The following is a 17,314-nucleotide window of genomic DNA, read 5'->3' as shown; positions in this document are numbered from 1 at the left end:
AATGCTCTTGGTCAAATTTCCAATTAGAAAGAGACTATGTTGTTGTAAAAGACAAGAGTTGTTGTTTATTGTCCCCTTTTTAAGGGTACTTCTGACACACTTCTCTGTATGCCTTTTTAGTGTAGTGGTTCCATTGGTGCTAGAACATGCAAATATTTTCGTACAATAGGTGCATTGTGCCTCACCAGTCTTACTTCCATCCGCATTTAGAAATCCTTCATAATGTGCCCAAACTTTAGACTTGGGTTCATTTACTCTTTTGCGTTTAGATGGTATCTGAGGTTCAATTGTAGCATTTTGAGGCTCTAAAAGAGCAGCTGGCAAAGGCTCTCTTGGAGTAGTTGTCTGATTATGTTCTACCATATATGACAATCAAATGGACCTGAACAATTAACACATGAAACAAAATAAAAATATTAACATATGACAACAAAAATAGTTGATAGGAAGTAACATAAACATATAAGACAGAAAAACGTCAAAATTTTAATTAAGTTTGTATAATCATACATGAGGAACTAAGTAATTGAGATTTTATCATATATGCATGCATGATTACCTAGAATACTTCTTCTTCTTTTTTTTTTAATAATTCTTTCTTCACTTTCATGCGATATGATTCGAAAGAGCTCCCTAATCAAACTTGCAGTGTATTATATTATATTATGTAATATATATGTATATTATATATATGATTAAACCACTAGGTCCATTGATCAAGGAGAAAAGGCTTACTAAATTATGGCACATTTTATTTACACACTCAAGAGGGAGTGCGTGACACAAATTCTGGCACATGTGTGATGGTGTAAATCATTAGTAGATTGTATTTGGGATATTAGAAGATCTTATTCCTTTATGATTGTATTAATTGCAAAGCAAGAAATCTTTCTTAGTTTACTATAAATAAAGACACATGTGATGGAATGTACACATCACAGAAATTCCCCAACTCTCTTTCTCTCTCTTTGCCACGCATTTCAGTAAAATATGTCACAACAACTTGAACTTTTCTAGTTTTAGCCATTTAGGATTACAGTCTAGTGATATTCTTTTTTTATTTGAATCAAATTATTATGGCTAGTTCATTGTGAGACTTAACTCATTCCCCATTCATAAGGTAGATAAAATTGTATAGATTAAAAAATTCACTGAGTTTCATGATGGCCCTTTTTCAAGGGCGTTCTTATAATTTCTCACGATTTGTTGCCTCCGTTTAAACTGTGAATTCAAATGGTTAATTGTGAAACAATATGAAGCCTTTGTGAATATTCTCGAACGGAATCAATGTTTTGAGATTTCCTTTTCACCCTTTGGAATAAATTGATACAAAACAAAAAATAAAAAATAACACACCACTTTCTAGCAATGGCTAGCTAGCAGTGCACCCAAATGGGCAAATTAGGCTTTGACAATCAACTGTATTATATAAGAACCAATATTACTTGGACAGATGAAATGAAAGTTCATTCATTCATATTTTATTATTTACAACGTCATTTCCTTCAAATGAACCTTGCTGCATAAAGTCAACTCCAAAATCCAAAAGTAACATATGATGTAGCAGCTTAAAGAGAAACTTTTCATTTAGCTTAAAATACAGATAGTATGTCACATAACGTTATATGAGTGAAGGAATGTTTTATTTTTTATGTTACTAGTTTTTTAACACAAGTATCTCAACACTTGTATAATGATACATGATGTATTATATCGTGTTCCGCACACAATGAAAAACTCTCTAGTTTAAGGGAATATACAAGCATGACCAAGTCCTATGCTCTTAGATGTTGGACAAGTAGACAATTTACAGTGGTCATAGTCTTGTGTACCGCACCAAGAAATGCTTACCTCGTTTATGGTTAAACATATGTATATAAGCACCCCCATAAAAGCCACTCCAGCATCTAGGGCAGCAGAAAAAACATAATTGTACCTCTGCCACCACTTCTTTCTGTATCTGAAAACAAAGTAATTGAAAACGATTCCGACCACAATCCAGCTGTTAAAGTTCACAGTTGTAGCTGGTGGCATCACCGCGGTTGATCCGAAAAGCACTGGAAGGTTGATGTAGGCGATCCATTTCTGTCTGGGGAAAGCTTTGTGAAACAACCATACTATGACAGGTCCGAGTGCACCTACCACGAAGAACCAGTTGAGTCCTCCGTAGAGTCCGCGGGAACCGAAGATTCGTTTCGGTCCAACCAGACCCCAAAGCACAGATGCATTGAAGAAGACATTATCACCAGGACAAGTCCAAGGACTAGTGTCAGGGAGTAATTCAGTATTGCATATATTTTTCACTGTAGTTAGAAGCCACCATGCTGTCCCAATATTAACGGTTCCGGCTACTACAGTTCCTACGCACTTTATAATGTGAGGAAAAAGAAAATTACAAATCAAGAGTTAGATAATAGCTGAATATTTTCCACAGCGTAGCATTTCAACTAGGAAACAGATTATTGGTATCGAATACCTAACATGTACACTGTTAGTATTAATTTGGAAAGATATATTGTCAGACATTCATGTTGGTACGTGAGGAATTGATCAATTTTTCCTTCACGTGCCAAAGTTTCAATATGATCACGAAGGGTGATACACTTCTCGCCGTCATGGCCGTTATGCTCGTGGTAGCAGCAAAACGTGCCCGTGTTCTTGGTGGGCTTGTAATCCGGGTGCCTCGGCTTTGGTTTCGGTATCATGTGTGCTATACTGGGGTAATTGGCCACACATGTGGTGTTCAAAGGTGTGTATGCCTCATACCTAGGGGTAGGGGCTGTCCTGACACATGTTTGACCCACTGTGTTGACTGCCTGGGGTCGAGGATTATCGTGGCGATACCCTTGGTCATCGCGGTAGTGTCTCTTACTCCTTTTACTAAAATGAGACTGGTGAGGATGGAAATCTTTCCTTTTTCCCTGAGATTGATATGTCTGTTGACTTGGCAAAGTATTAAGTAAGTTAGGGGGAGGCACCGCTGCCGTTTGGAAGGTCGAGGTCTTCTCATTTGGTTGGATCTGGCTTCCACTCTCTACTTACTGATAAAGGGTGGTTGTGGGGGGTTTCCCTTGATATGTCCTTGCCTCGGCGGAGGCATGGTTATAACCCTGTGCCATCACCTCAGAGTAAATCTTCCAAGTGTTGGCATTGATCATGTACTTAAAAAACAATCACGTAGGCCTGCCGTGAAGGCCTTGAGGGCGGTCTTGTCATCTGCCTCAGCGCATCGAGAATACTCATGGCTGAAGCGACCGGGATACTCTCATAGTGACTCGTCCGGCTTCTGGCGAATAGTGTACAAGTCATCTACAGAATGCAAGCGATCGGTCTGGAAGATGTGTTGAGAGACAAACAGTTTCCTCAGTTCCTCAAATGAGTCTACTGTCTCAGGTGGAAGACGGCAATACCAGTTTAGAGCTCCGCCAGAAAGGGCGGAGGGGAAAAGAAGACATCCCTCTTTGTCGGTGTGCATCCAATATGCCATGGTGGACTCAAAGAGGTTAAGGTGTTCAATTGGGTCCTCCCTTCCAGTATAGAGTTTACCAAGCTTTTGTTTTGTCTTCGCTTGAAGATGGTGTCGAGGATCCTCCTTGTGAGAGGGTCAGGCCTGGGTTGGTTCCAGTCAGGTATATCGGCCTGACGTTCGGCCTTCAACTTGTTTACTTCCTCAATGAGCTGTAGGAAAAGGGGGTCCTGAGTAGAGTCATGTACCACTGGAATTTTCTTTTGTAAGTCTCCATCGCCACTTGGAAGTAGGAAAGTTTGAGCAAGGGCATATGGTTTTTCCTGGACTCAGCGTACTGACTTCTAGGGCGAGTCTGTCGGAATACCTCAGAGTCCCATGTACCTTCATGTTCCTCTGGGACCTATCGTTCCTTCCCTAGATTGGTAGCTGGCCTGGGTCGTGGGAAGGGACCGAGTCTTTCAGAAACCCTTGGGTCATTGATCTTCGAGCATATGTGGAGGGGATTCTCTCAACGTTGCTTTAGGAAGTCTTGGCAGTCACGATAAACGCCTTTCGATCCTTCCAACCCTTCTGCAATGAGGTGTCTTCCTCCACTTCTCCTGCTTCGGGTCGAAGCAGCTGGGTTGAGAGAAGTCTCATGTTGATCAATGTTTTGATGATTAGCTCGCTCCCCATTAGGGATACTCATGTCGAAGGAAAGTGACCCTCCATGTTGGGAGGCACCCAGATGATAGTTGATGTCCACAGGAGCAACGAGCTCGCGTGTTTGAGTACGCCTAGTTTTGTGGAGCGTCTCAAAGAGCTTCTCATACTGCTCTTGGACGACCTCATTCTTCATTGTTATCTTGTTATTCTGAGCTTCTAGCTCATCGACTTTAGCTTGAAGAGCAACCCTCTTTCCTTCCTTCTTTCGTTGATTCGCACTAGGTGCAAGAGGGGTGTCATTCTGTGTGTTGTGGCTTCCTTCGCTCCCTATGTTGGAGAGGGATGCCTAGTCAAAAGAGAGTGTACGAATAGTGGAAACCAGCTTGACAAAGCTGAAGAGAGTGGGAATAAGTGTCATTCCCACAGACGGCGCCAAATGTTGATGCACAAAATCAGTGAGGACTTTGGTACAACAGAAAGTATTAAGTTTGTGACCTTCGCTAGATTGTTCCGGTCACTAGTGTGGATGAGTATGTAAATGGATAGGGACAGGGAAGCAAACACAAGATGTACGTGGTTCACCCAGATTGGCTACGTCCACGGAGTAGAGGAGTTCTCATTAATTGTGAAGGGTTTACACAAGTACATAGGTTCAAGCTCTCCTTTAGTGAGTACTAGTGAATGATTTAGTACAAATGACATTAGGAAATATTTGTGGGAGAATGATCTCCTTTTATAGAAGAGTTTCTAGCTTTGTTCTGACATTGACACGTGTCGTGTTGTGATTGGCTTCTGATGTTGACACGTGTCGCGCTATGATTGGCTTCTGATGTTGACACGTGTCGCGCTGTGATTGGCTTCTGATGTCGACACGTGTCGCACTGTGATTGGCCTCCTGGTTGGAAGGAAACTCTTCTGGGTCCTTAACGGTATAACATTGACCGGTGCTCAGTAGTCTCGGGATTGGTCAAGTATGGTACGAACAGACTATATATATGTTTGTAAATATGTATACATGGAAAGATTTGGGGGATTGGGCAATAATAAACCATGCATGATGTGTTGATGACTGTCAGCAAATTAGAGGAGTGCAATCCGGTTATTTTTTACAACATTGCTAAGAAATGTAGAAAACTTAGGTATGAAGAAAGACAACGAATATCAGAGAGAAAGAAAGAGAGAAGACGATCTTTTGCAACATATTTTGTTATTACTGTTAACTTAATCAATACAATGTAATTCTGCTATTTATACTCATACAAAACATAACACCCTAGATACAAAACTCAACAGCCACTAATACAATGACAAGTGGCATTCTCTACATAACTCTATCATTCCCCCTCAATCTTATGGTGGGAAGCCCCAAGCATAAGATTGGAACAATGATGAAGAAACAAAGGTGAACACAACCCTTTGGTAAGAAGATCGGCATATTGATCAGTGGAGGAGACAAACTGCAGAGAAATAACTCCCTGTTGAACCCGTTCTCTAACAAAGTGACAGTCCACTTCGATATGTTTAGCTTTGGAATGAAGAACCGGATTAGTTGCCAATGCCATCATAGAGATATTATCACAATGCAACAGAGGAGGTACTGAATTCAGAATATGCAAATCCTTGAGCAGTTGTTGTAACCAAACAACCTCAGTTGTGGTAGTGGCCATTGCTCAGTATTCGGCTTCAGTAGAAGAACGACTCACTGTATGTTGTTTCTTGGAACTCTAAGAAATCGGATTGGAACCGAGAAAGACCACAAAACCAGTGGTAGACCGACGGTCATTGGGATCACCAGCCCAATCTGCATCAGTGTAGGCTCTAATATCAAGAGATCCAGGTCGAAAGCAAACTCCCCAATCAAGAGTGCCTTTGAGATACCGCAAAATTCTTTTGACAGCAACAAAATGAGAGTCCAATGGAGTGTGCATGAATTGACACACTTGGTTAACTGAATAAGCAATGTCAGGTCTTGTGAAAGTTAAGTATTGCAGAGCCCCAACAATACTTCGGTAATGAGTAGGATCAGAATATAGGGGACTACCATGATTGAGTAATTTCTGATGTGGATGACATGGAGTAGTGCAAGACTTACATTGAACCATGTATGTCTTCTGCAACAAGTCATGTACATATTTAGACTGATGAACAAATAACCCCTGTGGATGATATTCAATTTGCAGACCTAGGAAATAATGAAGAAGACCTAAGTCTTTCATATCAAATGCCTTGGTTAAATGGCGGATCACAAATTGTATACTATCAGCATGATCTCCAATAAGGATGATATCATCCACATATAACAACAACACAACCATGTGAAGACCATTATGCTGGACAAAGAGAGATGGATCGGCAGAATAAGCTTTAAAACCAAGAGAAAGCAGAACAGAGGTAAACCGATCATTCCAAGCTCTTGGAGCTTGTTTAAGACCATAGAGGGACCTTTGTAACTTGCAAACATACTCAGGGTGATCTCTATCCACAAATCCCGGAGGCTGAGACATATATACTTCCTCCTCAAGAAAGCCATGTAAAAAAACATTCTTGACATCAAGTTGATGCAATGTCCAACCTTTAGTTACTGCCAAAGATAACATCAGTCGGACTGTGGTTGGTTTAACCACAAGACTGAATGTTTCATAGTAATCAAGGCCTGCTTCTTGAGAAAACCCCTGTGCCACTAGGCGGGCCTTGTGCCGAGCAACAGATCCATCGGGATGTCTCTTGATCTTATAGATCCATTTGCAGCCTACACGATTTTTAAGTGGAGGAAGAGGAACAAGTGACCAAGTCTTCTATTGAATTAAAGCATCCATTTCCTCTTGCATAGCCTGTTTCCACTCATCAGACTTGGAAGCTGCAGCAAAAGTGTGTGGTTCTGTGCTACTAGGAGATGGAACTGAAGCTGTGAATCCTTGTCTTTTCTTAAAAATGCCAGACTTGGATCGAGTCTGCATAGGGTGACAATTTGGAGCAGCAAGAAGCACAGGTTGTAAATCAGGAACCTGAGACATGGTAGTGTCGGGATGTAATTCCAAACCAGAAGGAGAAGCAGACCGATCATTGACTGATGAAGGAGCACTAGCAGAGACAAGATCACCATGGTGGAGAGAACTGAACTGAGTAACATGAGGAGATGCAGCAGATGTCTGAAAAACATTTGGTAAGGGGATAGGGATAATGGGATACTGGTGAAAGGTATTAGGATGAACAATATGTGGTGGTGAGGGAGAAAAAGTGGAAGAAGAAGATGAATTAGGCAAATTGGAAGACAAGATAGGATACTGAGTTTCATCAAATAACACATGGCGGGAAACCATCAATTTGTGTTTGGAAACATCAAAGCAAATGTAACCTTTATACTGTGCAGCATAACCCAAGAAAATGCACTGAGTGGTCTTTGGATCAAGTTTAGTAGCCCGATAAGGTTTTAAAGAAGGATAACAGGCACAGCCAAACACCCTTAAGTGATCTAACCTAGGTGCAGAATGAAAAAGGACTTCAAAGGGAGATTTCATGTCAAGACTAGGTGTAGGCATCCTATTGATAAGATAGGTTGCAGTAGCACAAGCATGATACCAAAAAGGATCAGGTAAAGAAGCTTGCTGAAGAAGAGTAATAGCTGTTTCAACCACATGCCTATTCTTTCTTTCAGCTAAGCCATTTTGCTCAGGTGTATATGGACAAGAAATCTGATGAACTATGCCCTTAGATTTAAGAAAAGACTGAAAAGAATTACTAAGATACTCTCCACCACCATCACTTTGCAGAATTTTAATAGATTTATCAAAGAAATTGACCACAAAAGCTTGAAACTGAGCAAAGAGGCCAAACACAGAAGCTTTATTAATAAGAGGAAAAATCCATGTATATCGAGTACATTCATCGATGAAAGAGACATAGTACTTAAAACCTTCTAAAGACAAAGCAGGAGCAGGGCCCCATACATCCGAGTGGATGACTTCAAAAGGAATTGAAGACTTAGAAACATGTACAGGAAATGGCAGCTTAGTGAATTTGCCCTTTAAACAAGAAATACATGGTTGAGGGTTTAAGGTACTAGAAAATGGAATGGAAAACTTAGTAAGGGCAATTTGTACAATATTATTGGTAGGGTGGCCCAACCGACTATGCCATAGAAGATAACTAACTTTTTGGCCAAGAAACGCAGTAGGAGGACCAGTGGAAGGTTTGAGCACAGGAATAGGATAAACTGCATTGTTACTCAGGCCGTGGAACAATGTTCTCTTGGTAACCTTGTCCTGTACACAAACAGAGAATTCATCAACAATACATCTGCAATTATTATCTTTACACAATTGATGCATAGACAGCAAGTGTTGAGACAATTGAGGAACATGCAGAACAGAATTCAATCTGAAATTGTGAGACTTAGTGTGAAGATTAGAACTGCCAAAATTAGCAATAAGTAAACCTTCACCATTTGCACCAGTGACAGTATCATTAGCAGGATACGAAGCCGCAGCATGAAGATTAGACAAATCACTAGTCATATGATTGGTGGCGCCCGAGTCTAGAAGCCAATACTCTGATTTTTGTGGTGCAGAAGGTGAGACTGGAGCCCGCACATTCATAGCAACAGGAGGATTGTGATATGAAGTGCCAGAATGAGGAAAGAACTGAGGAGACCCGGGAGAAACTGAATGGTATGACATATGAGCTGATCCAGGAGGTGGAGCTTGAAACTGCACCGAATGTGGAGCTGATCCAGGAAGTTGTTGAGGATAGGCATGGTAGAACTGTGAAAAAGGAAATGATGGATTGGGAGCTGAATTTCTGTCAAAACATGTAGCTGCAGTATGCCCAACACAATGACAGATTTGACAACCATGTTGAAAGCAAGTGAGTGTAGTATGACATTTCCTTTCACATATTTGACACATTTGTTGAGGATTAGGAGACGATTGTGGGACTGGAGGCTGAATTGAAGACTGGGAGAAAGGATTTACACCATAAGTGAAAGGTTGAGTATGAGAAGATTGACCCCCAGAAAAGAATTTCTTGCCTTTCCCTTTGGATTTGAAGTTGTGCCCCCTAAAATTATTATATGTACCCGAGCCAGATTGAGACACAAAAGCCTGCTGACCAGAAACTGGAAACTGAGGCATGAAAGGCATTGAGGCAAACTGCTGGGGAAAAGGCAGCACAGAGCCAGAGGACTGACCAAAAGTAGAACCGGAAGAATAAGATTTTGTGTTCGAGGAACCACCAACATCAAAAACAGTACCAGTGGATTGAGCACGCATGGTAGACATAAGAGGAATCTGTCGAGTGGTCTCATCTAATGTAGATTTTTCAGCCCTCAGTTGGGATCTAAGCTCTTTAAGAGACACCAGATTTTCACGACCACGAATCACTGCTTTGATGGTATTAAACTCAGGAGGTAAGCCTCGCAATGCAACAATAACAATGTCCTCATCGGAGATGAACACCCCAACTGCAGCCAATTGATCCCTAGCATCTTTGATTCGTTGCAAATAGGCATCAATATTCTCAGAACCCTTCTTAATATTCTGAAGATCAATTTTCATTTGAACAATGCTAGTCCGAGTCATATTGGCAAATCTTTCACGAAGAGAAGTCCACATGTCTTTCGAACTTGTACAGCCAATTACACAAGACAATGCAGCAGTGGACAAAGTAGCAGTAATGAGTGTCATTAAAGCCTTATCATGAATCTTCCAGATTTTATATGCATCAGTTACAGTTTGTACATGATCCACAGTATCATTATCAGAATCCGAGTCATCAAAACGTGCAGGACAAGGAATTGAGCCATCAAGAAAACCTCGAATGCCATTACCATCCAATAACAACTCCAGTTGAAAGTTCCAAGTAACATAATTGGAATCATCAAGTTTAACCGTAACAATATTACCAACACTGGGAATCAGTGAGGAAATCGGAGATTGTGTAAGAGCCAATTGAGCAGTAGTAACCATGTTTGTACAAATGACAATCAACAAATCGTGAATCCCACGAGAGTATACCACAGATAGTCGAAACGAACCAAGAACAAGAATCAAGAAGTAGTAATATCACAGCAGAGAAATGTAGAGATCTTCAACAAAAAATCAAGAATCCGCAACAACAATTTCCACAGATTAGGTGTGCAGTAGAAATCTTCAACAATAATCAGGAATTCAACCGTAACATAGAGAAGAAATCACCTCAGCAACTAGCGACAATGAACAACAGCTCAAGAACACCAAAAATCCCCAATTTCTAGGGTTTTGCAGAGCATCGACTTCGAAGACTAGCGACAGAAATCAGAACCCTCCGACTACGACTGAATCGAAATCCACAACCTGAACACCGACGACGATCGACAAATCATAGCAACAATCCACGAAAGAGAAAACGAGAGCGGAAGCAAGAAGGATCGACAACCGAAGGTGTTAACCGTATCGGCGAAGATACCATGACAACATTGCTAAGAAATGTAGAAAACTTAGGTATGAAGAAAGACAACGAATATCAGAGAGAAAGAAAGAGAGAATACGATCTTTTGCAACAGATTTTGTTATTACTGTTAACTTAATCAATACAATGTAATTCTGCTATTTATACTCATACAAAACATAACACCCTAGATACAAAACTCAACAGCCACAAATACAATGACAAGTGGCATTCTCTACATAACTCTATCAATTTTCTTATCGGTGCAATTAGATTACAATTACTTTCTTTCCATTGTCTCCTTGCCTTTTCTAATTCTTCTTATTTGGGCACAAAGGACTTGGAGAAGTATTTGAACCCACAAATCAACACTAACTAGCAAAACTCAATTAGCAACTGTAGATGATATGTAGAAAGATATAATTCGTTGAAAAAACAAAACATATAATCCAGGATAGTAGAAAAAAAATTAAAGAACACCAGAAAAATAAAATAAAAAACTAATCAAAGTTTTATCAAAAGCATAATAAAAGGATTAAAGAGAGTGAGTGTGGATGCAAATTTTCACCTCTTCGATCTTGGACGATTTTGCACCTACAAAACAACTAGCACCTTAGGTTAAGGCCAAAAGCCTCACGCGCCCACGATGAATGGGGGGGGCTTTGGCCGAAGAACCTCCGATGCCAAAGTTAGAATTTTAGAGAGAAATAGTGTTTAGAGTGTTTTGGAATTTTTGCAAGAGATTTGGAATGAGTGTTTAGTAGAAATGGGTGACTATTTATAGGACCAAGTTGGTCCACATTTTCAAGAAAGTAGCCGGCCCTTTTGTGTGTTTTTGGGGTGAATTTTTGTGATTTAATTAGCCACTTTATTGGCTAATAAAATATAATAGAAATAAATGGGAAGTTACCAAATTGAATGGTTATCATTATTTGGCTAATGAAGTGGAGGAAATCTGAAAAGGTAAGGAAAAGAGAGGGAATGTGGCCGGCTCCTAGGTGGGAGTTTTGGGTTTTATTTTTGGTTTAATTAGCCAATTAATTGGCTAATTAAATACGAAAGGAGATGTTTTAGTATTTATGGTATTGATTGGCTAAAAAGAGAAGGAAAGGTGGAAAAGGTAGAAAAAAAAGGTGATGGAATAGGTTTTGAATGGGGTAGCCGGCCCTATACCATTTTTTAGGTTTGAGTGGATGTTTCAAATTGATAATTAAGGGATGATTTTAGGAGATATGGGAAGAATATATTATTTAGATAATTAATTAACTAAATAATATATTAGGGAAATTAAGTTTTGGAAATAATTACCTAAAATAAGATAATTTGGAATTGGTTACCTCTTCTAGAGCATTTTTGAATTGGTTGAGGATGATTACCCACTACTTGCGCGTAGGAATCCCGGTATGCCTCAAGGGTATTTTTGTCCTCTTTTGTTCAAAAGTCCACGTGTCGCCTGGTGAATATTTTTGGCTCCACAAATGCCCCCACACCTGTTGAGCTGTTTGCAGAAAAGGGCAATAGGTGTAGAGATTTTCTTGCTTTAGGAAACTCTGAACTGCTTCCTATTTTGTTGTTGATTCTCTCTTTCAATAGGAAATTAAATCCTTCTAGGAAAAGGAAATAAATTTCCCCAAAGCTTATTTAAGTCCACCTTAAGTGGATTGTTAAATCAACTTTTAGAGAGAAATTTATTCATCCTTACAAGAGAAAAAGAGAGCTTAGAGGATATTTGTTCCCCCTCCGTGTAAAGGATCGCTCTTCGTTGCTTCCAGGTAAGAAAAAATTGATTTTCTTGTCTTCTTGCTGGGCTATGGTGAATGGATGATTAGCCAAGCCGTGGGGCTTGGCAATTTGGCTGGTTCCTGCGGCTTTCAACTCTCCTTTTTTTTTTTTTTTTTTTTTTTGCCGAGAGCTGCTTTGGCTTTTTTTTCTTTTTTTTCTTTTTTTTTTTTTGCCGAGAGCTGTTTTGCTATTTTTTTTTTTTTTTTTTTTTTGAAAACAACTCTCTAACAAATCTTCCTTGTACTTTTGTAGAATTTTCAAGCATTTCCTCCTCGAGCCGCAAGAATGATGATGGTGTGCCCCCGTTGTATCGTCAAGGCGGGTCTTTGAGCAAGATTGGCTACTTCAAAGCTGCTCACCTCAAGATTAACTCTGACAATTTGTTTAGAGATTTTCTTGAAACGTATTGGCATGCCATTCCGTCGGGAGTGCGTGTGAGGCGAGTTAAGGATGGTAGCAGCCGGGAACCATGCAGTGGAACTCGGAGAGCTATCAAGTTCCATCCTTACTATTTTGTGTTGGGGTTTACTTTCCTTATGCCGCGTTTCTTCCAAGAAGTGCTTTGCTCTATGAAATGTGCGCCTGCCCAATGTTCCCCAAATGCGGTCCGAGTGATGGTGGGGTTCCACAATTTGAACCAATTCTTTGATTTGGGACTAACCACCAACGAATTTTGGTATTTCTTTGACATAGGTCGTATTGATGGAGTTGGACAACTGCGAATCCGTCATAAGCTTTTTGATAATTCGAGCAAAGGAGATCATGATTGGGCCAAAGAGACTTTGGAGATAAGTGGAGAATGGGAATCTGATTCTTCTCCCGAGCTGCGTGTATCAACGGTCTTCATATCTGGTAAGCAGACTGCTTAGTCTTTTCGGCTGCTTTGCTTTAGTGCCAAATCATTCTTCAATTTTCTGATTGTCTTCTGTTTCTTTTTTTTTTTTTTGTAGATTCGGAATTTGGCTCAACTCCTAGGGTTTCTCCAGATATGAAAAAAGTGCATGTCGTTCTGGGTATTCCTTCCGAGTATCGTGAGTGGCGTTGGCTGCTTAGTCCTCTTCGTAGGGAAAAAGGTGGACTACCCCCAGAAGAAGAAATAAAACGGATCAAGGCAGACGCGATGGCTCGTCCTATCACTGTGGTGGAGCCTACTACCAATGAAGGTGGGAAAAAGAAACATTCTCCGCCTGCTCAAGAGATGCCTGCTGAGAAGAAAATGAAGACTGCTCGTGGGGATTCTCCGGCTGCTCCCAAGATTGTGATTGACCTGACTTCCTCTAAGGGCGAGAAAGAAAGAATTGGTACATTTGTGCCGGTAACGCCTATTGCTTCGAAAGCTGCTAGCTCGATTGCTGAAAAAATTGCTCAGCGTAAAAGTTCTTCCGTGCCTTTGGTACCGAAGTTTGTGCCGAAACGTCCGTCCGGGACTAAACCTGACTTACCCTTGAAGAGACTTGCTACTATGAAGAGTGATAAGGTGCCCCTGTCTGCTAAAGTGGCGCTGAAAACTGCTTCTTCCGCTGCTGCAACCAACTCGTCTGCTGATAAGAATGAAACTGCTCGCTCAGGCAGGCTTGAAGAATCCGCCAAGGCCGTTTCTGGGGAGGCTGCTAAGATTTGTGCGCTTTTGAAACCAGATCTTCTTGAAGACATGGATGTATGTGCCCAGTTTGTTGATGGCGTCAAAGAGATTGTTGGTCCGAGTCTTTTTGCAAAGCACACACCCGAGTATAGGAAGACTGCTCTGCTAGCCATGATGCAGAAAACAACAATTCTGGCAGCCGAGTCTATGTTCCTTGACCAAGAGAACACCAAGGCTGCTAAAGAGATGGCAAGAACTATGGCTGCCGAAGCTTATTCATCGGCCGAAAAAATCAAAAAATTGGAATATGAGCTTGCTACTTTGAAGGAATCTAATACTTCTGCCCCCACTTCTCTGCAGCTTGAGGCCGCTCACCAGGAGATCATGGATTTGAAGACTAGGTTTGATGCGATCCAAACAAAGAATGAAAGTGCAGAGAAGGAAATCGAGCGTTACATACCTCAGATTCAAGATCTTGAGCGTTCCATATCTGAACTTCGCTCCGCTGCTTATGCAAAGGATGAAGAATTGATTGCTACTTACAACCAAGCGATCCACTTCAAAGAGGTTGTTGACAGGCTTGAGCCTCAAGTGTCGGAACTTCAAGGTGTTTTGAAGACCAACGACAATCTGAAGAAGGAAATTGAGGAGTTGCAGCGGGTTCGTGCTTGCCTACTTGAGGAGAATGAGCAGTTGAAGAGTGAGAAAGATGGTTTCGAGGCTTCGCTTATTCAGAACCAAACCGATTTCTACAAGCTGGGCTATGTAGATCATCTCTATGGGCGGCCGTCTGACTTTGAGTTTTCCGGTAAAGACTTCAAGACCTTCTTTATTTCTCCAGAAGACTTGCTCGATTTTACCTTTGAGTCTTCTATCGGTGAAATAGTTGGAGAAGTTGATACCCAGGCTGGAGCAGTCGAGGGTAGAGATTCGGAGAATGCCGCTGCTGAAAACACCAAGGTTGCTGAAGGTGTAACGACTGAGCAGCTGGGAGATGTCCAAACTACTGAAGAGTAGTCTTCTAGGTAGCTTTTAGGGTTTCCTTTTCTTTCCTTTGTTGCTTTTGCTTAAACTTCTTCGGTATTTGCTTGTTGTTTATCAATTTTGCTATAAAATTTAATAAACTCGCTTCTTTTACTTTTCCCATCTTTTTTTTTTTTTTTTTTTTTACCCTAACCTTTAGACCTTATAAGCCAGTGGCAGGCGTGCTACTTTTCTATAAGCAGACAAGCCCACATAGCCTATGCAGCCGTAGGTGTTGATGTAGAACTTTTTCCAAGTTATTAACCATAGGGTTGGCAGCCGGATGCCTTACTTACAGAAGCAGACGAATCCGCGTAACCACTTGGCTATTCAACCTTGGATCTTTCCAATTCCGTAGGCTGTGTAGCAAGTATCACAACACTTTAGGACTTGGTGTAGGTTATTCTACGTTTGACAGAGATGAAGCTTATCAACTACGTAGCATGTCGGCAGTGGATAAAATCTTCGTGTGCGCACGCTAACTTGTTTAACGTTTCACAATAATGTGCGGTTGCATAAGTCTAGCGTGGTTCTACTGCTCGAAGGGTAAGCCGTAAGCAATCTTCTGGAAATCCGTAGGCTACCTTAGTGCACTCGGTAGCAGCTTTAGGTTTCCAGGGCAGCCGCCCATTGGGTGTGCTGCATAATGTGCCCCCTCCGTCTCTAGGGCCCGGTTCCCTGCGGATTAAGCCGATAGACCCATAATCCTTCAACTAGCTAAGCCTTGAAACAGACCATTGTGGCTACTTCTAGGAATCCCGGCGCAAGCCATCATGCACCTAGTTATTCTAGGGCAGCCAAGCTCATCCACGTCTGGATATTCGGAGTGTTGAGTTTATCCTCCCTCCTTGGAGAGCACAGTTGGTCCCTTGGGGGGTGTAATTTTCTTTTAAAGTGCAGAAAGAAATAAGTTGTTGTAGACATATATTAAAGCCAAATTACAAATTACTTTTGAATTCTTTATTGAAAAATAAAATGAGCAAATAACTTGGTTGCAAAGACTGCATGATGATTGGATAGTCCTCGGTTTACGAGGTGGTGCCCGTTGAGATGCTCGAGTCTTCGGGTCTTGATATAGTGTGAAGTCACACATGGTATTTCCTCAAATTGTAGGCGTTCCATTGCTTCTCGATCTCTTTATCATTCATGGTAGCAAGAGTATAACTACCTTTGCCGCCGACTCTGTTGATCTTGTAAGGACCTTCCCAGATGGGGTCCATTTTTTTCGAGCCTTCTCGCGGGCAGTGATGAAAGCTTTTCTTAGGACTAGGTCTCCGGGTTGGAACTGCCGGATCTTGGCCCTTTTGTTGTAGCTGGAAATGAGCTGCTGCTGGTAGGCTGCAATGCGGGTGATGGTTTGTTCGCGCCTTTCTTCTGCCAGATCTAAATCTGTGGCCATTTCTTTACTGTTCCGCTCAACGTTTGGCAATAGATTGTTGATGCTTGGCACGATGATGTTAGGAGGTATGATTGCCTCCGAACCAAACGCCAAAGAGAAAGGAGTTTCACCGGTTGCTCGTCTTTTGGTGGTGCAATATGCCCATAAACATCCTGGGAGCTCATCTGGCCATTTTCCCTTTTTGTCGGTGAGGGATTTCTTGAGGCAGTCGAGAATCGTCTTGTTGGATGCTTCAGCCTGCCCATTGCCTTGAGGATATCTTGGTGTGGACATGTGTTGTTTGATGCCGTATTTTTGGAAGAACTTTGCCAAATCTTTTCCCACAAATTGAGGACCGTTGTCAGTGACGATAGACTGAGGGATGCCAAATCGGTAAATGATGTTCCTCCATATAAAGCGCTCTATGTCCGTCTGAGTCGTGGTTGTCATGGGTTCTGCTTCTACCCATTTGGTGAAATAGTCGGTTGCCACGATCATCATGCATCTGCCCCCCGTAGCAGGCGGCATAGGCCCTACCAGGTCGATTGCCCACTGCATGAATGGCCAAGGACTCGTTTGCGGGTGTAGCTCACTGGCGGGTAGTGCTGGTACTGGTTTGTAGCGTTGGCAACGGTCGCATTTTTGTACTAACTCCTTAGCATCTTGGTGCATGGTAGGCCAGTAATAGCCTGCGTTAAGAGCCTTTTGGGCTAAGGATCGACCTCCAGAGTGATTCCCACAAACGCCTTCGTGGATTGAGCTTAGAACCTTCAAGTCATCGGGAGGTTCCAGGCAGCGGAGATGTGGTCCGGTGTAGGATCTTCGGACGAGAATGCCATTCCACATATAGTAGCGTGCCGACTTAATTTGGAGCTTCCTTGACTCCAATCTTTTTGTGGGTAATGTGCCGTTGACCAAGTAGTCTATAATTGAACTTTGCCAAGTGGGAGTTACACTAACCTGTGACACTTCGGCTATCGACTCCATCTCTATGCTTGGCTTGTCTAGATAT

General features: G+C 41.6%; 1 protein-coding gene across 1 annotated transcript; it reads right to left on the bottom strand.

The window, feature by feature from the left end:
- Positions 1–349: 349 nt before the first annotated feature.
- Positions 350–2,854, bottom strand: LOC139197656 (oligopeptide transporter 2-like). The gene is made up of 3 exons (XM_070825597.1): positions 2,767–2,854; positions 1,852–2,360; positions 350–382 (listed from the first exon to the last, which is right to left on the bottom strand). Exons 1-3 carry the CDS (start codon positions 2,852–2,854, stop codon positions 350–352), a joined length of 630 nt encoding a protein of 209 aa, XP_070681698.1.
- Between the last annotated feature and the right edge of the window lie 14,460 nt (positions 2,855–17,314).

The sequence above is a fragment of the Malus domestica genome, chromosome 07 (assembly GCF_042453785.1).
Source record: "Malus domestica chromosome 07, GDT2T_hap1".
Classification (NCBI taxonomy): domain Eukaryota; kingdom Viridiplantae; phylum Streptophyta; class Magnoliopsida; order Rosales; family Rosaceae; genus Malus; species Malus domestica.
This window is presented reverse-complemented; position numbering and strand designations above follow the sequence as displayed.

Excerpts from the sequence above, each read along its gene's own strand:
- LOC139197656 (XM_070825597.1), bottom strand. The coding sequence starts at position 2,854 with ATGACCAAGGGTATCGCCACGATAATCCTCGACCCCAGGCAGTCAACA. Across the intron at positions 2,361-2,766 it reads AGGACAGCCCCTACCCCTAG|GAACTGTAGTAGCCGGAACC; the intron begins GTATGAGGCATA and ends TAAAGTGCGTAG. Across the intron at positions 383-1,851 it reads TATGTTTAACCATAAACGAG|GTCCATTTGATTGTCATATA; the intron begins GTAAGCATTTCT and ends TTAATTGTTCAG.